The sequence below is a fragment of the Podarcis muralis genome, chromosome 3 (genome assembly GCF_964188315.1).
Source record: "Podarcis muralis chromosome 3, rPodMur119.hap1.1, whole genome shotgun sequence".
NCBI classification, from domain to species: Eukaryota; Metazoa; Chordata; class Lepidosauria; order Squamata; family Lacertidae; genus Podarcis; species Podarcis muralis.
In genome coordinates this window covers 49,501,557-49,527,403 of record NC_135657.1, presented here as the reverse complement: position 1 = coordinate 49,527,403, position 25,847 = coordinate 49,501,557, and the positions used below count along the sequence as shown (strand labels likewise).

The 25,847-nt window shown below is 43.4% G+C and overlaps 1 protein-coding gene across 2 annotated transcripts in view; it reads right to left on the bottom strand.

The window, feature by feature from the left end:
- Nucleotides 1-311: 311 nt before the first annotated feature.
- The window catches only part of FRMD1 (FERM domain containing 1), a 55,163-nt gene continuing 29,627 nt past the window's right edge, over nt 312-25,847 (bottom strand). The window contains exons 3-14 of one of the 2 annotated variants that reach the window (XM_028723922.2): nt 23,406-23,496; nt 18,443-18,522; nt 16,796-16,872; nt 14,693-14,879; nt 11,651-11,806; nt 8,821-8,886; nt 8,562-8,630; nt 8,206-8,380; nt 6,734-7,069; nt 5,706-5,822; nt 4,465-4,544; nt 312-1,464 (exon numbers count right to left, since the gene is read on the bottom strand). In XM_028723922.2, the coding sequence (XP_028579755.2) occupies nt 1,177-1,464; nt 4,465-4,544; nt 5,706-5,822; nt 6,734-7,069; nt 8,206-8,380; nt 8,562-8,630; nt 8,821-8,886; nt 11,651-11,806; nt 14,693-14,879; nt 16,796-16,872; nt 18,443-18,522; nt 23,406-23,496 (1,722 nt within the window). In that variant the 3' untranslated portion in view covers nt 312-1,176. Of the gene's footprint in view, nt 1,465-4,464; nt 4,545-5,701; nt 5,823-6,733; nt 7,070-8,205; nt 8,381-8,561; nt 8,631-8,820; nt 8,887-11,650; nt 11,807-14,692; nt 14,880-16,795; nt 16,873-18,442; nt 18,523-23,405; nt 23,497-25,847 lie in introns of both variants that reach the window. The other variant, XM_028723923.2, reaches the window with a different exon arrangement.

Below are 25,847 nucleotides of genomic sequence, written 5' to 3'. Positions count from 1 at the left end.
CTGACCTATGTCTCATTGTCTGTGACCTGCATATGAACATGGACCTGCATGGGAACTTCAACCATGCCTGTACAATTCTGGGAAATTCCTGTCCCTACAGAACTTACTGATCAATGACCTCTATGCCATTTCCACAAATTGTGTGACATCTTGCCTCCGTTTTTCACACTGTTGTTTTGTGGCACAATTCAGCACTCTGTGAGCAATACTGTACCAATGCTACATGTCCCCAAGAATGATGCACAGTGGGCTAACCAGGCAGTTTTCAAGAAATGGTTGCAAAAGAAATAAGGAAAGGCATAGCCTGGAAGTGACATTACACCCTCCAAAAGATTTATTGGTGATATAAATATGTCTGATAGATGTGAGTAAATATACATGTTTGGGCAAAGAGCATTCACCTTGATCTAGCAAAGCTGCTATGGTCCTTTACTAGATAAAGGCATAAGAGGGTTTTTTAATCAAAACGTGTTGGGCAAATTTACATTTTGAGGTAGTGCTTTGAGATTCTGCCTCTCCTCTGGGGCTGCCCCTCTCTTTCTTCAAGAAACAGTTGGAGGGGCATGTGTCACAGATATGTTTCAGATATGATATCTGACTCTTTCCAATACTGCTACTTGACAAGTGGCATGGGAGAGGAAAACTGCATTTAACAGAAGACAAGATTCTGCTCCTTATGATGCCAAATGGCAGCAGAGGCTTGAGTATGGCAGACAGTTGATGGAGACACATTTTAGGAAAACAACATCCCTAAGGATTACACATACTGAAGCAGTGTGAAGAAAAAGTGGTGAAAATTGGACCAGAGTTTGGAAAACAGGAGGCAAATATTTCCGGGTCCTGAGAATACGTTCAGTTTTTTGCCCACTGCTGGTCTTCATTTTTTGTTTTCAGTAAGAAAATTGTTCCTGAACAATTATCCTGAAGCGTTCCTCAGTTATCCAGTCTGGAATCATAGCATTTTAAATGCTATGCTTTAATGCTATACAGTTTGATCAGATCTGCTGGATCAAACAACAATGACAAACCAGAGAGGGCAACAATAAGGAAAGGATCCCACACGATGAGGTAAAATCAGTATCCATTTCCCATCAGAACAGAAGTCACTCCTTTTCTTTTTTTTCTTTTTTTGTAGGTGACCTTTGGCAAGATGGTCCGAAAGCTTCTCGTGTGTGTCTACACCACAAATTCCTCTGGGAGCTGATCTTCCCCCAAGAGATCCAGAGACAGGCAGTTCATGGACCTCTTCCCATAGAGGGCAGACTTGGTTTTGCAGTCGGCTGTTGAATAAACACATCCATAGCTGGCCAGCTTATCCTCTAAGGTGCAACCAAACGTATAGCTGTGTGAGGTATCTGAAGATAATGTGGCACTTAGTGGAGGATGAAGACACTTGTGAAGGCGGATGTCATCTAGACTATGGCTGTGCTGGTCCGGGCACTTCATAGCTTTGGGCTGTGCAAGCTGCCAGTTTAAGACAAGCATATATTAAAGCAAACAACTTTAAAACAAACAAGCAAGACAAAAGAAAAAGATTGCATGCGTGCAAGCTCCCATCTCGTCTCAAATTGTTAACATTCCTCTCATTCTCTTTAAGGAAAATTGTCTTAATGAAGAAGCTGTGAAGCATTATGGAATTGTGAAGTCATTCAACTATTAACGCCTAGATTCTGAGCTTCAGAACACAGTGTCCCCCTGGCATGTACAATGAACTGAGTGTTGGAAGGGAAGAGTTTGGATGAAACAATGGTGCTTGTCTAGGTTGGAAAAAGGAGGGGAGAGCCAAGAGGGGTGTTGCTTCTTATAGTTAAAAGGTTTGATCATGGTAAGCAGAAGATTAATTTGTCTTCCTTTTAGAATCACTATATTTTGATTGGTCTTTCAATGTCAGCATTTGTCGAGGTTACCATGTCCTTGTGGAGATCTACTGAAAATTAAAGTTTCATGGGATGGACTTTATTGCATGAGAGGCCATAGGAAGGAAGGAAGGAAGGAAGGAAGGAAGGAAGGAAGGGGAAAAAATAAGCCACATGGAAGTGGTATAGGAGGAAGAACTCCAAAACTTATGAAGAACTTCAATTTCTGACAAGTTCTTATCCCTGAGGATGTACTGAAATAGAAAGGCAATAGGAAGTGCCTTCCTGGGTCAGACGAAAGATCCCTCTTATCCAGCACTCTGTTATTTTCAGTGGTCAGCCAGAGGAGCAAGGAGCCATTGTGGTGTTTTGATTATAGACTGTTGGACTAGGATGGCTGAGGAGATATGGGTTCAAACCCCCACTCAGCTCTGAAACTCACAGGTTGACCTTTGGCCACTCATTCTCTTTCATTATAACCTACCTCTCAAGATGTGAGGAGAAATGGTTTGGGGGGCATTTATGCTGCCCCACAAGAGGGGAAAGTGGGTGATATCTGGTATTCAGAATAGGAAGCCTCTGAGTATAGAAGTTCCCTTTAGCTATTAAGGCTAGGAGTTGTGCTTATGTTTTTCGACATAAGCACACAATAGAATCCCTGTTAACCAATTTTTGGAAATTTCCTGAATGTTATGTGTATGATATGGGTGTGCATACTCCGATTTAGTGCTTTGGGAAACAGCCCATTTTAGGCTGCCCAAGCCAGCTTCATTTCTCTCCCTCACCACTTCATTTCTCCCTCGCCCTCTCAGAAAAATCAAAGAACAGCGGTAACTTTCCCTCCTTTTTGACAGAAGTGGATAAAATTACGTACCTAAAATGGTATGTATGAAGGGGCATGGTATGAAAAAAGGATGACTGCTACCATCAGCACAATGTATATTCAATTATACAGGAAGCAATGTGCTTCCCTGAACATTTTTTTAAAGCAGCCCTTGGACCACCGTGTAACTTTTATTTGATTTCCAATGGTTTATGCAGATATTTAAAGAATTTTCTGGAATTATCCTAAAAAATCTGCACAGGAACAGGGTAGGGAAGTCTTTCATTTTTTATAGCTGGTCTTTCTGCCTCCCTTCTGTAGGGACACGTGTGAGTGTGCGTATCTATTATAGATACAACGCTTCATGCGTTTAACTGAGGGCTCTGTGCCACAATAATTTTCATAGTCTTTACAGGTGTCACCAGACATTTCTTTGTTTCTACTACCACAGACTAGCATCACTACCAGTCTGGAACCTGTGTAGAGAACCTGTAGCTCTCCAAATGTTGTTGGCACTCTAACCCTGCCAACACAACCAATAGTCAAGAAAAGGGATGGGGAAGAGTTTCCATTCTGTTTGCCTTTAAAGGCAAATCTATCAAATTCACACTTTCTGAAACAATAGGAGAACCAAAGCACAAGCATCCTCCAAAATTCATACTTGTCTGAATTTTGCAATGTTTACAAAAAAGGTATATATTCACGGGGAATGTGCATAAATCTAATGTATTAGTGAAAACAGCATACAAAATGCAGCATGTTTGCTAGAGAAATTTGCACTAAAATGTTGGTGAATTTTCATGGGCACTTTTAGGACACAGCTTGCAACGTATACCAGCCTCATCCTATACTCTGAATTCAGTGGGTTATATTTCCAAGTAAATGCTTTTAGTCTGCAGCCCTTAATCACATGCTTAACTCTCCTACTGAAATAAGAGAGACTTAAAAGTGCATAACTCCGGCTGGGTTGTGCCCACTAGTTAATCAGAATCAGCCCTGCAGGCTCTCAGTTTTAGACGTATAAACCATCCTGTTGAGCACCCTGGATTATGGCGAAGTCTACTGAATTAATTCAAGCTAGGCTTCCTTTGGTGCTGTTGACAGAGTGAGTCTGATTTTACTTTCAGATCTTTGCTGTTATGCTGTGCTGGCGAACGAAACGTTAGATACATTCTTAGCGGAGCAATTTGTGCACTAACCACAGACCAAGAATAAACAGTGGTCCCACAATGCTGAAGTCTACAGTCAAGGGGTCTTTCCCCCCTTTCCTGATGATGGCAACCACATTTGGAACACAGAAACATTAACATTAAAATGTAAAGATAGAAGTATTCTTTACAGACCAGAACGTGATTGCTTAAGAAACAGCATCTGATTACACCACTAGAAACAAAATCCACGAGTTAAACCCAACCCTGTGCATTCTTTATTTTGAGTTGGATCCAGTTTCCCAAGTGATTGATGCTATCTTTTAGGCTTAGAAATAGATGCTTCAAAAGAAAATGTCCTGGGAGTTTAAACCCAGAACTCATCCTAATGTGGCATATGATATTTGCCAAATTTCTTATTACAGAGAGTAAATGAGACAAGAGTTTGGTATGGCTCATAGCAACATAGCAACCTGCCTCATACTATCTACCTCATTGATTCATCCAGCTCATTACTGCTTATATTGATGGACAGCGGCTGTCCGTCTCCTACCAGGAGATGCAGCAAGTTGAACCTGGAACCTTGCAGCTGCTTTGCCACAGAGCTACACCCTTCCCACACCAGCCAACATCTTACCTGGCGAAGCGATTCCTCACTCTGGCCTCTGACCTTGATTAACGTGACTTGCACTACTGAAAGATGGTTCGGATTTGTGTCTGTTGTGGGGGTGGGGAGAGAGAGAGAGAGACAAAATCAAAATGATAAGATTCAAACTGAAAACAAAAATGTGGATCAAAGCTTGTAGAGATACTGGTCATGTTCACGTGGTCATGTCTCAGCTTATTAAGCCATGATATATGCACAAGTATTTTGCCCACACATGCCATGCCTCTTTGCTCCTTCCTTGGATATGAGCTGCAATTAAACCAGGAAGGCTTTAATTAGCCATAGTTTTCCATTTCATCTGAATTGGGAAAATACGGCTGCCAGTTTCTGAAAAAGCCAGGATATCAAACCATGGTTTGAAGTGGGTTTAATGCCCTGGCTTGTTCCTGGTTGCCATCACTTTCTATAGCATAAAACCATAAATTATGATTGACTAAAGATTTCCTGGTTTAAGCGTGGCTAGTGGCAAAGGGGGTCTGTAAGTGAATGAAAGGCCTGTCCGAGCTGGCTCCGTATATTGAGAAATGTGATGTGGCAGAAGCATCAGAAGGAGAATGCTCAGGTTGCAAATTCCTTGAATTTGAAAGGCATTAATAGTGGGTATCTGCTAGTTCTCTCTTCCTCAAAATATTCCTTACTCCTGGCTTATATTAAGATTCTGTATAGAACACCAGGCAATAGAGTGTTAAATGCACCAGTTACTGCACCCAGTCCTAGCCATGTCCACCTTTTGTACCAGCAGATGTTAATAGATTATTCAAATTATTTTCTTAAGCAGGCTGGGGAGAGAGCAACAAGATGCAAGTTTAAGAATTACAATTCTATTTATGACAGTAGGTTCTCACTTCGAGATGCTTGGTTCAAGCAAGTTCCTAGCTCATTGTTACGAAAAAAGTCATTGTGGGGACATGTATATTTAGCTAAACTTCACACAGGAAATTGGGAATTCCAGCGCTTGAAGGAACTCTGCTTATTTCACAATTCTTTGTGGCTTTCAGTCTCCACATTTTTGTGCCCCTACGACCTTTTTAAATGATGATACCCTGAAATACTTTCCCATGTTCCACACACCCCTTCACTCCACAGATTTCTTCAAATTTAGTGAAAGAAATGTCACACTGGAATATTTTATGCAAGTCAGAAACTTGAAACACCGTGAAACAGGATGCAACACTGACAAAGTTCAAAGAGTTGCGCAAATACCAGCTCACCCTGGCAGCAAACACCATCTTTTGCAAGCGAATCTACAGGTTTTCCATGTATGACGTCCTCTAACTGAGGCTCATCCACAGGCACCTCTTCCGACTCATCCACTGCCAATTCAACTTCTGAAAATTACGAAAGAGAAGGTGGCACAGTGATATATCTTTCTCTAAAGTCCCCTGCTCACCCATTCATCCTACCCACCACTGCTCTTAATTTTGTTCCCACTGAAATTTACAGCATGCAATGCTTTGAAAGAAAATGTGATGAAAATGATGTATAGGTGGTATATTACCCCTGTGAAATCAGCTAAAATGTATAAAAGAAATAATAAATGTTGGAAATGTAAAGAAAAGGGAGGAACTTTTTATCATATGTGGTGGGAATCTAAAAAAGTGAAAAACTTCTGGAAAATGATATATAATGAGATGAAAAAGATGTTGAAATATATGTTTATTAAAAAAACCAGAAACATTTTTACTTAGCATTGTAGGAGATGATATTAATAGACAGGACTGTAAGTTTTTTTTTATATGCAATGATGGCAGCAAGAATATTCCAAAAATGGAAGCAAAAAGAATTACCGATGAAAGAAGAATGGCAAATGAAATCAATGGACTATGCATAATTAGACAAATTAACAGGAAGGATTCAAAATCTGTGGGATCAGAGATTCTTAGAAGACTGGAGTAAATATTTGAACTATTTGAAAAGCAATTGTAATAAACAGATTACGCTAGTAGGACTGCAAGAAGTTCTGTAAGGAAGACAATTTGAAATATTGCAAGAAAGACTATGATGAGAATTATTGGTTAAGGATAATTAAAAGTAATAGAGGAATTAAATGAAGAACAAGTGATAAAGAACGGAAAATCTTCAGAAGTGGTTGACAGAAGTCTAAAATATTGTATAAGATAAGAAGTTATGTTAAATGATTGTTGGAAATGATATGTTAAAAACCCCAATAAAAATGTATTATTATTTTTTTTGTTCCCACAGCAAAGAAATACCTGCTGGCCATTCCTTCCAGCCTTACCATCATCCTGAGAGTCCTCTTCAGCTCTCTCTTTGCCACCGCTATCAATGCCAGAGCTTCCATAGCTGATGTTTGAGCTGCAGGACTTCTCCTTCCGATGAACCCGATCCATCCCAAAGGGCTCATCCACCGACATCTCCACTGAAATCCGATGCCTTGAGTCGGCCTCAATGCCCGACGTGTGAGAGCTGCCATGGCTGTCGGTCGACTGTCGAGACAGACGGTTGTTCTTCTCACTTCCTCTGCTGCTTCCACTGCCGTGCGAATGCTTGTCGGATGGGTCAAGGTCCATCTCCAACGTGTCACTGATGTAGGATTCCCGATATCGTTTCTTCTCTGCAACAAGTGAGTAGGGTGGAAAGGAAAGTTTGGAAAAAGAGAAACTTAAATCTCTTGCCACCAGTGCTGGCCTGATCACATGACAACACTGCATACAAATAGCGATACATATATTTAATAATTATTATGCTGGAAGGAAGCACTTCACTGGTCAGACTAGCACATGTGGTGGAAGGCTCACCACCACCAGAGTCTCTGCATGGAGCAAGTGCTCTTGGGAGTGGCCCGCACAATCTATCCAGCAACCATCAGTCTTACCCAGAAGTGAAGCAAAAGGAAGAAGGGCCATGGAGACAAAATGGCTATAGTGGTTTCTCATTCATAAATCCACCCATTCATTACATTTCCATGTGGCCTGATTATAATAAAACTTTCAAACCTCCAACTCTGTCCATTTTCCATTTTTAATTGACACACCTCATTGGTGGTTAAGAGGATTTTTAATATTTGTTTTTGAATTCTGAAATCATATGTTTTATGACTTTTAAAAATCTTGCTGAAATTTGGAATGATACAAACTAGCTAAATTTTTTTTTTAATTGTCATGTTTAAGGAATTGGAAGGGTCCTAGGTGCCTTCAAAAATAGTGGGTTAAGTTCTTCTGTAACAACTGAGGTTAGAATGCAAGGGAGACTGGAGCCAGGTTGTCCTTGCACGGTGGATTGTAGTGAACAAGCCATGCCTTCGAAGGATGGCATGACATCAGTGCCAGGTTTTTGTGAACCCTATAGACCACATACATGACCTCTTCTTCCCCACCACAGCTGTCTCTGTCTTGAGCAAGCAGGCCACCAGTCAGCAAACAGTTGCCAGCCGTTCCTCCTCCTTAACTCTCATCTGCCCATACATCACCTCTGGGCCAAAGAGTTGGCAATCAGCCCCGTGGTGCTGGTGAGTGGCAGCAACCAAGAGGCCTTCAGTGCTGGACCTCATGCAAAGTGTGGGCCTTGGAAGGTGTCCGGTTATGGCAGCCACTGATGTTGGCCCTGCCTGCCTCACACCTTTTGAACTTGACACAACTTTCTGACCTTGCAAATATCTTTAAGCTTTTGTGAAAACCAATGTCTTTGCATCTGCCCTGTGTTTGCCAGAGGCCTTGGCCCTTGTCAATGCAAACCCTCACCCTCACTTACCTTCTGCATCTTCCAGCATCTGGATCTGCTTAAGGATGGGTTGGATGTTAAGAAACACACGGTGGCTGTTGCTGAGCAGCTGCAGCAAATGCCGAGACCGGAAAGGGCACCCTGTGTAGTAAACTAGCTTCCGGGCTGAAGGCAAACCATCAGGCTGGATTACAAACTTCTTCCCCTAAATTACAGAGAGGGGGAAAGGAAAGTGCTCTTGGTAAATAGGACTGCACGTTTTATTATCTCTTTATATAAAAAAGCCCAAACCCTGTTATGCATTTGCCAGCCCTGAGCCTTTAAGAAATCATGCACTTCAAACTGCAAGTATCCAAATTAACACTGTCACGTTCTGCAACACTCACCAGAAATGCTAGTTTCCCAATGTGTGACCAGGGGAAGTCATAGAGCAGCTGGCGAACATGGTTCACCTCCTACAACAATGCAAACAAATGGCGAAAAAAGGAAAAGAAAACGACATTGTGAGATGCACAGGAACAAGAATCAGACTTGTAAAGTCTAGGACACAGGAAGAAGTTGGAAGTGCTGGCAGAGGAACTGTGTGTGTGAGAGAGAAAGAGAGCGAGGTGTTAATGCCAGATTTAAAATCTTTCAACTTCTTACCTGATAGATGTGCATCCCTTTAAGAGTCAGGCCCAAAATGATGGTTGGGCGATCCTCCTTCTTGTCCTGGGAAGACACAAAGGTGCAAGGTGAAAAGACAGACTTTGCTTTGGTGATATTCAAGGAGGCTAGGAGGCTACCAGAACAGGACTGTAGCCTGGACTTCTCCTGAAACTGACGCTGCACATATACAAGCTGTGACCAGGATCACTTGTATAAACTACACCCGTTTCTTGCATGAGATGGATCTTGCCACCCTCATGCATGCCTTTAGGCAGACCACTGAAACACCCTATGATCTATTTGCAGGTCACACTAAGCCAAACCATGTCCAAGTGTAGGGATTTGAAGGCCCAGAACCACCCCCCTGCTCCAGGGGGAAATGAAAATGTTTTCCCTCCTGCTTTTTCTCTGTCCAATTTTTCTGGTTTTTCCCTGGGCCTTCACACCTATGAGCAAGAGTACAAATCCAGTTCCAGACTTCTCTTTCTGGAAGGGCCCCTGGTTAGGCACACTTGCCCTACTACACAGAAATGGATGCTGATATAATCATAATAATATAAAGTGGAAACGAAAAATAAATTCCTATCAGCATATGGGGGAAAAAAAACCACACACACACACACTCACACACCAGTATTTCAGGTCAGACGGGAATTCAAGTATTAAAGTGACTATTTCAGATCTTTGGCATCCCTAGGCACAAAGCGTGTCAGATCTTGCCCCATATAACCCTTCCAGCTTGTACTTGCGCAGTCTCAATCAGCAAACAGCTTAGACTGGAAGAAATTGCAGGAGTGGGTAAGTCTTATAAGTGGTAGGCACAAGCAGGGCTTTCCTTTTTATATTTTCATTTATTTGCTTTTCTGATAACCTTCCACATCAACAAAGCATGAACCAAAACGATGCAACAAAGAAAAAGCTTTCCTTTCAAAGATTTCAAAGAATCGACCAAAAATCACAAAACATTCCTTGACTTACTATCATGGTTCCTTTTAACCCCTCTTTTCCTCATGTTTTCTAAGTTCACACTATCTATCACAACCACTTTTATATATTTTAATTCTTATTCTGCTGAAAATGTTACCATCCTGCTAGGCAAATTTGTTTGCGTATAATACTTTTCCATATAATCTATAAATAGTATCCAGTCCTCTTTAGATCTTTCATCATTTTGATTTATTATTCTAGTGGTCATCCCTGCTAACTCTGCATATTCTAACAGTTTAATATGCCAGTCTTCTTTGGTTGACCCTTTTCTATTTTCCATTTTTGCACTAATAATACATGGGAGGCCGTTGCAGCATATAGAAACATTTTTTTCTCTTTATTGAAAACTACTGTTGTTATTAACCCCAGCAACAGTGCTTCTGGGTTTTCAGCAAAAGATTTTAAAACACTTTTTAAAGTTCAGTATAAATCATTTCCCAATAATTTTAAATTATGCTACATGACCACCACATGTGGTTCTTCCTGTTGTTTTACACTTCCAACAGTTACCCTTTATTGATTTTGACATTTTTGCTAATCTGTTGGGTGTCAGATACCGCCTATGCTGCATCTTCAGGAAGTCTTCTCTTAACATATAGCATGCTGTAAATCTTATATTTACTTTCCACAGTTGTTCCCATAGTATAAAATCAATATTATGTCCAAGGCCCCTAGCCCAACTCATCATTGCAGATTTTACTATCTCCTCCATTATCTCCCACTCAAGTATTAAATTATACATTTTTGATAATATTTTGAGCTTGGATCTTAATATCTCTTCAAACTGTGAGCTCTTTTCAGCAAAACTGTATTTTTTGTCCAACTTAAATGTTGCCCTTAACTGGTAGTAGCTTAACCAATCTGTCATTTGGTCTTTTATCTCTTCATACTCTGTTTGTATTCCTTCTCAACAAGGTTTAGGAGGATTCTATATTTACTCCAGTTTGTCTCTGTGTTAATTTTTTTTCTTGCCACAGCCTCTGTTGGTGATAACCACATCAGTGTTTTTCTTTTTAATAGGTTTCTTTTTTTCTTTTTAATAGGTTTTTATATTTTCCCCAAACCCTATAAGGTTTTTTCTGATTATATGGTTTGAGAAACTCTTAAATATCCTTGCCTTTCCATACCAGAGGCATGCACGCCATCCAAATTTTAACTCATACCCGTCCAGATCTAATATGTGGGTGTTCTTTAATAAAATCCAATCTTTTAACCAGCATCAGCATGATGCTTCAAAATATATTTGTAGGTCAGGGGGAGCAAAACCACCTCTCTCTTTATTATCATCCAGAAATATCAATGCTGACAAGCAGGGCTTTCCTATTGTCTGCTACAAAAAGGGAATGACCTTGTACACTCACAGATCATCATATTCCACAGAGGGCAATGGAAACCCCTGAACATAGTGAGCTACAGTCTGGTATCTGCAATCCTACTGGAATGACTCTAAGTTTTGAAGAATCATTTGCACTTAAGTGGAGGCCTTTGCTGTAATATTATGCATACTATTGTGAGCTGGGTCAGGGTTGATGGTGGGGAGAATACAGGCTTTGTCTGAGTCAGGTGGAGACATCCCCGGATCGGTTCTGGCCACCCAGAGTGATCTGAAGGTGCCAGGTGGTGGAGCATCAGGTGGGAGGAAAAGGGCAGACTTCTGGTGTGAAGGGTGGATGGGAAGAAGCTGCAGGGGGTCTACCTGGCAAGCACCTTCCTCCCAACCATTATTTCCATTTGCTTGCTTGCTTGCTTGCTTGCTTGCTTGAGAAAAGAACTCAAAACGGGTGCCTGCATTTCAAACACAGCATTTCAATGCTTGAAGCAAGAATCTGCCCAGTTTCACCTTCTGCAATCTGTAGAAATGGACAGGCACATCTTCCAGCAAGCAGGACTCCTTGACATACTTCAGAATGGCTTCCCTCGTAGACAGGCCTTGCTGTTCCCGGTGCATCTCTGGAGCGTGCTTCAGGATATAGTCACTCCCTCGCCTTGCAATAATCTGCCATGGGGGAAGGAAAGAGACAACGTCAGCAGCTTCAGTCTCTCTTAAATAGGTCTACAAGACAAGGTGGCTGAGATCCACAGCATGGTTCGTGAGACTCAGGCGAGGGTACTCCTCCCCCCCCATCAGAAGCTCTTTGAATGGTGCATCATTTAAATATTCTTAAAAAGAAGAATCCTGCTATAAGCCACTAAGTGTGTACTAGGAAATTTCTCAGTGTCTTCCTCTTTAATTACAAGGCAACAACAAAGAGAGGGGAAACCCTACTAATACTTGTGACAATTGTATTCGTAACCTAAGAACATAAGAATAGGCCGGTGGATCGGGCCAAAGGGCCATCTCCTTCAGCATCCTGTTCCCTCAATGGCCATGGAAACCTGCAAGCGAGACCCAAGGACAAAAGCACTTTCCCCTCCTGTGGTTTCAAGCAACTGGTATTCAAAGGCAGTACTGCCTCCAACCGTGGAGGCAAAGCATGGCCTTCATGGCTGGTAGATATTAATAGTCTTGTTCTCCATGATTTTGACTAATTGTCTTTTAAAGCTTTCTAAGTTAGTGGCCATCACTGCCTTCTGTGGGAGCAAGTTCCATAGTTTAACTATGCCCTTTTAAGTATGGTTCTCAGCTAGGTTTACAAGATTCAATGCAGAACAGGGGAATTTCAGCTGTTGCAAATTTTCCTACTAAAGGGTAAAGAGGAACACATTGTCATTCCTCTGTTTCCCCACCCAAGTGCTGCTAATCATTCCAAATCACTAGAGAAATAATCACTAGAGAAATAATTTTCACAGGTAATCAATCTCTTTGGGTCAATATTGCATTATGCACCTGAAGTTAATAGCCCAAATTAAGACAGAGTATCCGTGTCTTTAATTGTGATGGGAAGCTCCTTCTTCCCCAGTGATACAGTGAGATAAGAAACTGCACTTCCATGCAAAACTTTTAGAAGACATCTGAAGGCTGCCCTGGAAGTTTTTTATGTTTGACATTTCATTATGTTTTTATATGTGCTGGAATCCACCCAGAGTGGCTGGGGAAACCCAGCCAGATGGGTGGGGTATAAATAATAAAATCACTGTTGTTGTTGTTGTTGTTGTTGTTGTTATTTATTATTATTGGTACACAAGTAGCATTCCAAGGCAAGCAGTAGGCAACCCTTCTGAGCAAAGTGACCAGAGAAGATCAAAACAGTATAGCAATAGGAAAAACACAGTGACTTTCTCTTGCTTAGAAGAAGAAAAAAACAACAGGCGGGGTGAACAGGGGGCCCCACCAGGTGGCAGCGTTGAGAGAGGTTTGAAAAAGCAGCAAGTGACTGTAGTGGATGACAGAGCTGATACCTGCTACAGTCACTGGGAGACTTCTTACCATGCAAATTCTGTGTGCAAGACTGATCGCTTGCCCAAGCAGGAGAAATTCCTTCCAGGCTTCATCTAAACTGTGTGTAATAAGAGCTCATTGCAGTTTAGGTTGTATATCTTATTTCTCCCTTTCCTGAATATCACTCAACACTTAAGAGGCACTTAAACCCAGTCTTTACAAGGGAACAGTAAGCCCTCGAAGGGGATGTTCTTGCCTGAATGTCTTCTATTCCCTTAATTACAGGGAGGCTCCCTTAGGTCGCCGTACCACGGTCTCCCTTTGTCAGACTTCACATGACTTTAATTATCCTGCTGCCACGAAGCCTGATCTTTCTTAACTCCACTCTGCCTCATCAGCCAGGTGCCATGGGTCTCATAAGCAGACTCCAAAAACAAGGCTGCCTGCCTGCCAGCTCTTGCCAACATCCTTATCTCACTACCGTGCACGATGCAGCAATCCTGAGCCATGGAACCGAACCAGAAGCATTTCATACATTATCTCACTGCAGTGCCCCGGGGACAGGGAGAGACACATCCTACTGGGTGCCAGGTTCCATCTCTGGCCGCCAATTCTATCAACATGTTTACTTGCATGTGTGAGCTACAGTTTGGACTTGGTTGCTGCGAGGTCACAAGTTTCAGCGCTTGCAGGGATAAGAAAAGATCCAAGACCCTTTTCCACCTACAAAACAACCCATGCCATACTCCTCACAGAATGGCAATTCCAAGAGTGATGCAAGTTTTGGCTGGGACTTTCTATGCCAAACAGAGAGCTTGCCAGTGTGTGGAGTCTCAACTTGCCTGACCTCTTAAAAGTTGCCTCTCTGATGCATACTCACTTCAGCTCTTCTTGTGGAGGGTGGGGAGGGAAAGCAATATTCATTGATTCCCCCTGCAGTCTGAAAATCTGCTCCAGAGGATTGGGCGGTCCCTTGGAACAACAGCGATAACCTGAGTGCTGCAGATTGCAAGGGGAGTTGATGCAAACTGCTCCCTCCAACAGCAGCCTCTAATGGATCTCAACTGAATGGGGTTTTCATTCACAGTGCTCAGGACGATGGGTTGTACCTAATGCAGAGCCAGGTAAATTCTCACTGTGGCCCCCTCTCTGAAGGCAGTAGCTTTCTGAAGATTATTGGGATGGGTAAACTGCAATGAGATGGGGTTTCCTGCTTATGCAAGATGCCTCTACCTGATTTCCCCCCTCCCACTTTACATCCCAGACTTTTCCTGGGGGGTCTCCTAACCCCCAGGGGCGGCAGTGGTAAGTAGGGGGTAAGGAATTCTCCTTGCATGAATATCTTTACATTCATGTTTCACTGGATATAACCCCACATATTAAGAAAGAGCATGAGTAAGTAATGAGGTGAATTCAGATAACCCACTAAGCCTTTCATGCAAAATCAGGTACAGGAGGAATTTGTGGGTGGGGGGAGAGCTTAAAAAAGAAAAGCTTCTTTACGTTTCGTTCAACTTGAAACTCCTTAGTGATTTTGCTTCCCTCTCATAACGCAAGACTTACCCACTGTGGGAAGTAAGTCTGAGGTTCAAAGTAGTTCCCCCGGTGGAAGTTCTCCTGGAAGTCCCCCACGTCAACCTGCAGGCCATAAGCAGCCAGCAGGAAGTAGACTTCTTCTTTGTCAGTGCACCGGGACCTCAACACTTGCTCCCGAAGATGGCAGTAGTAGTAATGGCGTGCTACTTTGTCACTGCAGGATAAGGAACAGCATTGGGTTAGAAAACAACAAGAACGGGAGAAGGTAAAGAAAGCACTGCAGACAGTTACCAGAGAATTATCATTCTGATAGAAAAGACTATATGTGAGGCGCATTATTTTTGTCACCATCAATCATTATGTGATGTTCTAGAGCAGTGTTTCCCAAACTTTTTTGGGCAACGGCACACCTGTTTACTGAAAAAAAATCTCGCGGCACACCACCATTAAAGCCCCGCCCCGTGACGTCAGCGCGCAGCGTCACGCCGGGAGGGACGCACGAAAGCTATCCTATGTAAATACGGATTTAGCCTCGGTTTGCTCTGGCTTTGAAGCTAAAGGTTAAAGGGGGGGGGCAGAGAGACGTGTAGACCCGTTTGCTTAGAAGTAGGTCCCCAGTGTTTCCCCATGGGGTCCCAAGGAAGAGCGGCGCCACCCGATTGGATTTCCTAAACTCCCGCCCTGAGCGCTGGAGTTCCGCGTAACCCAAATTAAACCCGGTTGCTTACACTCTGTCCAGGAGGACGCACAATCCCCGCTTGACGGATGGGTCTGTTCCAAGGCTGGCTCCGCTGGCAAAGCCGGCTTGCTGGACGCCTCTTGGCAGGGAGAGAAGCGGACGGACGAGTTTTAAGAGGCTCTCCGTCGCTCCAGAAGAAGGCAGGGCGAAGATTTCAAGGGGCATCGCTCCGGCTGCTCCCTCTCCCGGCGCGCAGGAGCGATGCCTCTCTCTGGCTCTCCCTCCGCGCAGGCTGAGGGAGGGAGGGAGGGGCGCGTGTGACCCGTCTCTGCTGGGAGACCAAACCCAGCGAGGCAGAGTCGCGCGGAGGCGCCCAGGCAGCGCTGCCGGCTGCGAGGAGGAGCGCCAGGCAGCAGCAGGAGGCGCGGCCTCTCCTCGCCGCCGCCGCCCCGCCTCTCGCCGCCGACTCGCCCGCCTCCCTCCAGGCATCTCGCGGCACACCCGCCGATGTCTCACGGCACACTCCTGTGCCGCGGAACACCGGTTGGGAAACACTGTTCTAGAGGCCCCTTTCAGGCTGAGTAGGATTTGTTAGGAGTTAAGTCTTTTGCTCTCAGGTCTGACCCTACCATTAGGCAGAGTGGGGCGGCTGCCTCAGGCGGCTGGTTTTGGGGGTCCTAAAAGGCTCATTATTGTACATTGACTGCCAGGGGTGTTTTGGAGAGCCACTTGTGGGATTTTACTTGATGTTATTTATTAAATGATTTATAAACCACCTTTCAGGGCACAATTGTCCTCTTAAGGCATAGCTCAAAACTCCTTAAGACATAAAACGCAGTATGCATCATAACGTTTTCTGTTCAAAGGGCTGTCAGAATAACTTGAATGCCCACAGAATACTTTAACTTCAGCAGGGCAGAGCATTTGTTGTTCTGCCTCAGGCAGCAAAATGTCTTGAGTCAGCCCTGCTCCCTCCGAAGCACAAAATGGGCTGCTTTTAATGAAGGGAGGCAGAAATATTCATCTTGTGCTGACTAAGGTTTGAATGACATGTTGACAGGTGTGTTATAAAGGAGGACAAAGAGACTATCACAAAACCAAGCTGCTTTTCCAGGACTGTAGCCTGGATATATACTTTGAGGAGGGCTCGTAATTACATGGTTTTTGTTTTAATTTAGAAGTTTTAAAAAACAGCGAAAGGGAGGCTGAGGAAATAAAGAGTTCAGTGATCCAGGATCAATGAATGAACAAGTAATACAGTTCTGCCCAAGATCTGATGGTCCCCCAAACCTGTGTGGAAAAGATATTAGCTATCACACACAATTTCAGACAAGTGGATCAACTGATATTATACCAAAACCCTTTCCCAAGAGCTACTATAGAGTGGCAGTAAGCAGAAAGGGTACAAAAAGAGAAACATGTACAATTCTCAAAGAACTGGGCAACTTTACCTTATAACCCGCCCATTTTCAACATAGTACTGTACTCTGAAGAAAGCAACCAAAGGAGGGCTGAACTTCTCTGTTGCCTTCAAAAAAAAGATGGTAGAGAAAGGAGGGATTAGACAATGTCCCTAAGCACATGCACACACAACACTAAAACATGCTTTAGCTTTACATGTCCAAGCCTCTGCTAATCCAGACAGGGCCTTAGGGCTTGGACATCCCCTGTTCCAACTCAGAGCACAGCAGCTTCAAGGAAAGCACAACTTAAGTAACTCCAAAAGAAGACAGTGAAGAACTCCAAATCATTTGCCCATGTACTTGCACAAAAACCAGTAGATCTAGCTGAAAGGTACAGTGGTGCCTCGCAAGACGGAATTAATTCGTTCCGCGAGTTTTGTCGTCTTGCGATTTTTTCCGTCTTGCGAAGCACGGTGTCGGGAAAGTTTTGGAAAAGCTTCAAAAATCACCAAAGTCTTTAAAAACCTCAAAAAAGGCTACCACACCGTGTGCTATGAGTTGCTCCTCGAAGTCAAGTCGCAACTGTATTAACGGTGTTAAGAAAAAGGAAACAAACTTGCAAGACGTTTCCGTCTTGCGAAGCAAGCCCATAGGGAAAATCGTCTTGCGAAGCAGCTCAAAAAACAAAAAACCCTTTCGTCTAGCGAGTTTTTTGTCTTGCGAGGCATTCGTCTTGCAAGGTACCACTGTAATACATGAGGATCTGTACCAATCATTGCAATGCATCCCTAATTATTATTATTATTGTATAATCATGGAAAGAGTATGGTTGTGACTACCATGAAGGGACCTTGTACAACTGAGCCACAGACTTCCTCCTTGATTTATAAACTACTACTACTACTACTTATTATTATTTATACCCCGCTCATCTGACTGGGTTTTCCCAGCCACTCTGGGCAGCTCCCAGCAAAATATTAAAAACATGATAAAACATCAAACATTAAGAACTTCCCTAAACAGGGCTGCCTTCAGATGTCTTCTAAAAGTCAGATAGTTGCTTATTTCCTTGACATCTGCTGGGAGGGCATTCCACAGGGTGGGCACCACTACCGAGAAGGCCCTCTACCTGGTTCCCTGTACCCTCACTTCTTGCAGGGAGGGAACCGCCAGAAGGCCCTCAGAGCTGGACCTCAGTGCTGAACAATGGGGGTGGAGGCACTCCTTCAGGTATACTGGGCCGAGGCCATTTAGGGCTTTAAAGGTCAGCACCAACACTTGGAATTGTGCTCGGAAATGTACTGAGAGCCAATGTAGGTCTTTCAATATATGGTCTCGGCGGCCGCTCCCAGTCACCAGTCTAGCTGCCACATTCTGGATTAGTTGTAGTTTCTGGGTCACCTTCAAAGGTAGCCCCACATAGAGTGCATTGCAGTAGTCCAAGGCATGCTTACCCAAGAGTAAGCCCCATTGAACACCGTTCAAGTACATGTGCATTGCATTGCGCTATCAGAATCTCAGATCTCAAAATACATTTGAAAGCAGGCAAAAAATAAAAAATAAAAAAATGGTTTGGGCAACAAAACCAACATTGGGCTAAAAAATGTCCAGTAGTTTCAGCTTCCCACAGGAGGAGCCTCACCACACAACCATGTCAAGAATTCAGTGTCAGGAATTTACACTGGCAGGACTCACTTTGCTTGCTTCTTTCTTCCACTCCTTTGGGAAATATTTGCAAAGCTTCTGCTCCAGGTCAATGAATACATATTCATTGTCTGAAAAGGAGACAGGAGAACTGATAGTAAATAGAAGGCTTCAGGGAGAAACTGTGACATTTTCAGCAGTGTGACACACACTTCTAATGTTAGTAATTATATATAGGCATAAAATTAAATACGCAATTAAATCATTTAAATTTGAAACCTGTTCTTTCTTTTAAAAGAATCTTGGAAATCATGTCGACTGGGCAAAAATTTGAGGAGGTACTTCATCCAGGCCTCTGTTGCCTGAGTACAAGCAACCTCTGCTATGTGGCAGAGAGAAAAAAGGATTGTTCCTACATGGGGCCTCTTTACTCCCGGGGTGTAGGGTTTGGGGCACAGAGTGGCAATTTCTCAAGGCACGCTTCATATCCTGTAGCAGCACGCTAGAATTAATATTCACACTTTTTATGAATGAAACATTTGGGAAGCACTGCTCTAAACTATACGGCTAGCTGAGTTTAGTGGTGCCGTGCTCCTCCTGTTAGAGAACATAAATCGGGTCAAAATATATTTAAGCTCACAGTTATAATTCTGATTTTTTAAATTAAAAAAACAGCAAGTAAAAAGGCTATAATTGAAGAGTACATTCTAAAAAGGATCTAAAATGTCAGGCAAACTCTCTATATAAACACAAAATGCCACACACCCCTCTCCAAAAAGTGCTAGTTTTGTGTCATGAGCTTCTGTAGGCAAGAGCTTATGGCAGGGTTGGGAAGCCTTATGGTTGGGTTCAAAGGCAGCCCTCTAGACCTCTCTGTCTGGCCCTTGAGACTTTCCCCAGGGCATGTCCCTCCTCAAGCCAGACCGAGATGGAAAAACGTGTACGTATGTGTGTGTGTGTGATTTTTGTGTGGTTAAATGCACAAGAGTAAAAAATAACATCCACTGCTCCTCCCACTTTTCCCTCTGGCCCTGGCCACTAATGGAATATGGCCCCTGGAAGGTTGTCCATGAGGAAATGCGGCCCTTAGACTGGAAAAGGTTTCCCACCCCAGCCTATGGCCTCCAACACATGAAGGGGCCGACAAGTAAATGTTCTGCATAGGGGAAAGGGGAAGAGAGGCGCGTGTGTATGGTGGAAGCCAGAGTACCGCTTGCCTTGAGGCAATCCTAACTCACTAGAAGAGACCACACATTTGATGTTCTCTATCAACAAACCTTCCCTCCCCGCAAGAAAACTCCCAAGAAATTAATAGTGTGATGTTCTGGCGCCAGCTGTAACCTTATTTATTTGCCCAGGCTTTTATTTAATGATGGCTATGTTTTTCTGCTGGCTATGTGGTTTTCCCCCCTGCCCATTTTGTCTTAATGTATATTATGTATTGGGTTTAAATATAATGCCGTTCAGGATTGCTTTGGCAATGAAGAGCGAGGAAAAATGGTTTTGAATAAATAAATAAAATAAAAAGTCACCCCAACAGCAGGCTGAGAGTAGTAGTGGTTACAGATATTCTATGACCATATGGAAAAGCAAATTTATTCATATGTTTGCATAAAATTTGATGATCAATATTATTTGGGAAGGGGGTGGAAGCAAGGGAAGGTAGCGATCAGGAAAGCAGGATATCAAATTGTGGCATAAATTAATAACATAGACGCACATAAGCCAAGCTGAAGACAGTTTTCTTTTTTCCAAGCCAAATTCCTGGTGTAGAGGTTAACCAAAGGAGATGTTGAGGTGTATTATATGGCAAATCAGTATGGCTCACAGTCTTCCAGCTGTTCACTGGAATATGCCAAGCCACACTGATATATGGCCAAGGCAAAGGGCTAAACCAGACTTAAATAACGTGTATGTTTTAAAAAATGCAAATAGCATTAGCTGGTGGGGTGAAGCGGCTGGCTCACACCTCGTGAGGAATTTTTTTTGGTCTGAAGTCAGAATTTGCATTGGGAGAAAAGTCTCACATGGACCCCCTTATGGGGAATTTCACCCCAGCTTCAGGAAAGGAATTTTACCTCAGAACCAAAGCAGGGAGAAGAAGGGGTTAAGCCCTCCTTCTAAGCCACTGAGATTGTTATAGTAAAAATGTTATTTGCATTAAAAGAACACACAAAAAACCCACCCTACAGTTCAATGCAAATATCCACAGGCCCCAATAATGAGCTACTGCTTCTCAGCTGCTCCAGTCTAGACTGAGGGACCTTACTCCTGAGTAGAGCCAACCCTGAGGACTGGGTACGCATTCTCTTCCTCAGCAGCACTAGGCGCTGGGCTTCCCTTTGTGAAGAATGACCACAAATCCACCTCACATGCTTCGCAACTTTGCACATGAGCCCGTAGTGGTTTGCAAAGTGTTATAGACTGTTTGTACCCTGAAAAGCACACCACTTTATTATTGTTTCAGCAGCATTTCTGGGAAAGGGGACATAGAAACCAAGAATTATTTGTATATGGGGATGGGGGTGGCAAACCTACATGACTCGCTAAGCTGCTTTAGGATTTTATCAACAGTGCGTGATCTCCCTGCCTCCCTCAGCCAAGAAACAGCCCTTCTTTCTTTCCACCTCCTCTCTCCTCAGACGCAGCCTGCAGTTGTGGCCGTCCTCCCATCATGTGCAGGAATGCAGCAATACATTCCGACTCTAATGAGGTTAATATTGTCAAAATGCCAACCTGCAGTGTAATCCTTAAGCTACAAAAACAAAAAGTCCTTCCCACCCCCTCCAGCTTTCTCACATAAAAGCAGAGGGTCCAGTCTGCCCCCCCCCCAGTTAAGCGGATTAAAGGTTAAGTTTACAGAGCCTTGTCATGTGTTCCAAGTTGCCTCTTTTTTTAAAAAAAAGTGTGTTCCTTTGATTACATGAAATTTGGGAACAATTTCAAGCTGATTACAGCGGAGGTGTTTGCGTGGGGTGGGGGGAGGACTTGGATAGGCACACAAATTGGCCAGTTTAAGTGTCGCTCGCAAAACACGCCAGCGCAAAGGCCAAGTTTCATTGGTGCCAAGGCTCAGCCCCCAAACACTCATACTCAGTCTCAATGGCTCAGCTCTGGAATCGAAAGCAGTAACAAGAGTGTTTTTGAGAATGTACAGAGCACATTTTCTGCTCCACTGAGTAAGCACAGCTGGGCAGCACGCATCTGGGGAGAAAGGCTGATAGCAGCATAGGATCGCCAGGTTGACTTGAGTACTGACATTACGTATTTCAGGTTACAATCCTATACGCACCTGGGAGAAAGTCCCATTGAAATCAATGATACTTACTGAATGTGTGTGTATGATGTGCCTTTGCAGGTGTACCCATAAACATTCAGGATCATCGCTGGTGAGCTGTTTACTTGATTTCTGTAGGATGCTATGACATATAGGGAGCCTTTGTACCCTGAAGTGTATGCATATGCAAATGAGGACCACGGAGGACAGCAGACAGTGGCAGGTCCAGTGGGCTGGATCCCAATTCTGCCCTCTACGCGTTCATTCCTACTTGGAATGATCACCAGCACAGGATTTGTGAATGCAAATTATGTCATCCAATTCGTGGTAATTATCTTGATTACAAAGATAGGGGCTGGATTTCCCTTCTCCTCCCCCTGCATGCTGTTCTAGGGGTTCTCCTGACACCCCAGAGCCCATCTGGGATGGGGTTCAGGGGCCTCTGCAGAGGAGAAGAGGGGAGGAAAGCCCCACTGATCTAATGGGACTTGTGGCTCTTGTCTCCTGTTAGTGAAAACTATTTAGTTAAATGTGGCTCAAGGAGTCATACTCAGAGAAGACCCATTAATTAACCCAATTAGTCATATTCAATAGGTCTACTTTGAGTAGGATTAGCCATGAATACCACCCAAGGGGCCTAAATATGGGTGCGATATGAGTTTCCTTCAGTATAACGACAAGGAACCTGTGGTCCTCCAGATGTTAGGCTGCAACTCACATCAGCGCTGACCATGCTGACTGGAGTTGATGGACTTCCAGCAATATCTGGAAGGTCACAGGCTCACCACCTCTGATAGAAAAAGGTGGCTGAATTTTATTTCATCTTGAAAACTGTGAACGTGCATCAGTCCATGCATTGCTGCTGATATCACTTCACCCAGTACATTTTAGGGGTAAACTAAGCTTTAAGGCAGGTTTGCCTCTGTCTAATGAGTGAAATGGCCCTAAGCAAAGGTGGATAGTGAAAACATCCTTTGTGTAAGGAGTGGTTGTTGATTCAGAGCAACACCTGCAAGTCTCCAAACGTGCTTATCCCCAATTGTGCAACACTGGGAGAGCAGTGTTAGCGTATTAAGGCAACCTTGTAGGGAGGACTGGGAAACCAAGACCAGTTTCTCCTCTCCCATTAGATCCTGGCGAGCATCAATACAGTCAATGTTTGTTTTATCTATTAGGCTTTCCAAGTTCTGAGAGATTCCACTTGTGAGTCATATTATATACAGTACTGGTATCAAAGTGACCTGGATTATCCAAAAGAATGCTCTGGCCTACTGGCATGCTTCTTCAGCCTTCTCTATAGAATAATTTAATCACGTTCAAACTCCTCCAAATGTCAGTAAAAACAACATTCCTCACAAATTATGGCTTTGAAAGCACTGAATACATCCAGTCCCAGACTTTCTAGATACAACCTCACCATACAACCAATATTTTAGAATTCTATCTAATGGAGAGGGAGAGAAAGAGATAGAGATAGAGACAGCAGACAGACAGACAGAGAAAGAGAGAGAGAGAGAGAAAGAGAGAGAGAGAGAAAGAGAGAGAGAGAGAAAGAATAGCTTTATAAGACTAAATTTAAAAGCTCAAACCCCTCCTTTTTCTAATAGACATGTTCACAGGCCAATGATAAAAGGGCTTTGACACGATGCTCCTGACTAGCGACCACACTACACTGAACGTCTCAGACCTACATCCAATCCCATGGATACTTCTGAAACAATTTCTCTCCATGCTTACTTTTTACAACACTGATGCCAAAGAAGTGAGGATCTTTAATTCTCAGTGCGTCACAAACTTGCTCGAAGAGTTCCTGTCCAGTGGCTTTTACCTACAAAGGAAAAGATAATGGTAAATAGTTTACCGTTTGAACAAGATAGGATAGTTTCCCCTTGCCTGAGAAAACTTAACAGGTATTTGGACAATAAAAAACCTGAAGGAGCAAAGTCCGTGCCTGAGCAAACCTTCGTAGTGAGGGAATTTGCGCTGCCTCGTGGCTCCATGCTCCATTGCATCATTGCATCTGACAGCGTGAACCGAACATACTGCCATAAAGCACATCCACAGCTGGATGGAAACAATTAAGATTACTCTAGAATCCAATCTCTATTGCTAACATGTATATTGCTTCACAGTCAGTGAACTTAAGCCAGCTTAATGTTGTGTTAGATAGACAGTGGCCAGTATTTCATAGTGATGAATTAGAGGCAATATTATTACACATGTAAAACAGCGCCATGTTGCATGATATCCTGTTGTGCACTGGAATCACAGGGCAATGCGGCATAGTAGATAGGATGGATGAATCTGAACACTGGAGGTCAAGGTGAAAACCTGCTCAGTCATATAAAATCATTGCATGGTCCCCCCCTCCCCCCCATTAAGTGGATTAAAGGTTAAGTTTACAGAGCCTTGAATGTTCTTCAGCAAGTCACAAGTTGGGATTTCAGACATATCATGATGCCATGGTTTGTTTATCACAACCTAACAACTTGCCCGGTAGCCATTTGCAACCAGGAATTCCATGCAGGCAAATGTGTAGGCTTGTGAAGGAGACACAGACCTCTCCATTTTTCCTTGGCCAGTCCTCTTGGTGTTCCCATCCAGCTGCTTATGCTAGATGCTAGTATTCTGTGTTTCCAAGCTGGCTACAGAAGAGCATTTCCCCTTCTCCTCTGCCAGACTGGGAACACACTCAGGAGGCCAGTAAAAAACAAAAGAACTACAGGCTAGTAACTTTTATGGCCTGATTTTCAAGACTAGGCTAGTACAACCAGGAGCGAGGAGCCACAGGCTCAATTGTTGTATGTGGCCATTCCATCTTCTCTATCTGGCCCTTGACATTCTTAATGTATTATTACTGTATGTTTACTTCCAGGGAGAGCAACTTGCAGGATTTTCTGCCTGGCGTGTCGAAATAACCTGCACAGCCTAGAGTACTCCCCCTCATTATAAAGGTGACTTATATTATCAAGGTAACTGAGGCTGAGTCAGTCCCAAACTCAGGCCTGAATCCATACTGGCATGGATCCAGATAATCAATCACATCCAGGAACGTCTGCGGTTGTTCTGCCACAGATGCTGCAAGAACCACTTTCAAGAACAAAATGAAATAGATATGTGGCACTGAGGGAGCATGGGAGCAGAAATTCAGAGACTGGCTTCATCATTTGAGACCCTGTTGCAGATCTCTCAACACCATGAGGCACACTTGGCAGTGGCCAATGGGGTGGGGTGGGGTGTCTGTAGTGGCACTCACATTATGCCAGTGCTTTGTGCCAGGCAAGCTGGATCAGGCCCCCTCACTGTACTGTTTCTGATGGCCACAAATACATTGCTGTTTAAAAAGGGCTTTGGCTTAACATTCCCCCATTCTGGCATTCAATTCTGATGACTCTTTTGTAGTTGTTATTGTTTTCTTCATTTTCATGCTGATATTTTGATTTAAAATTTGGTTGAATTGTGTAATGTTTTATATTTTATATTATTGTTCACTGCCTCAATATATGGGATATATACCCACATGCTTGTGAAAGGAGGAAGGGGGTGGGGGGAAGCATATAGGTTTGAAAAATGCCGAGAGATGCATGGTTACTTGGATCTAAAGTCCACTGCATAAAGCCAAGTGACAGAATTTCAATTTGGTAGAATACAGTCCCACAAAACCTCCTGCAGCGTTAGGAAAGAGAATGGGAATATCAAACAAAGTCCTTTCCTTATCAAGATGTGGATCTATTCATGAGCTTCTTGCATCCTAGTCAGTAAATCTCCCTTCCAGGAATTCTGCAAGTATTAATAAGGATCTTCACACACTCTGAAATGCAAAGTGTGATGCAAGTCCCGCTTCATTATTCCTGGAGTAGAGGCAGAGCTAAGAACACAACTCTGGCCTCAACAAGCCTCTGAAAGAAGCACTTTCTATGTCCTGGGATGCACTGCAAAGCCTTCTTGGTCGTGCATGTTGACCCTTCCTAGTTTTTATGGACAAATAAACCATGCACAAAGTAGAGCCTTTTCTGTTCAGCCGCAACTTGCCAGAACTCAGTTCTGGCACCCCTCAGGTGGGTACCATTGCCATTCTAAGAAAATGAGGGAGGTGTTCATGGTGAGTTCCGGCACCTCTTTTTCTAGAAAAATAGCACTGGCACAAAGTATTTTAATCCTTCTGGAGACACTAAACCA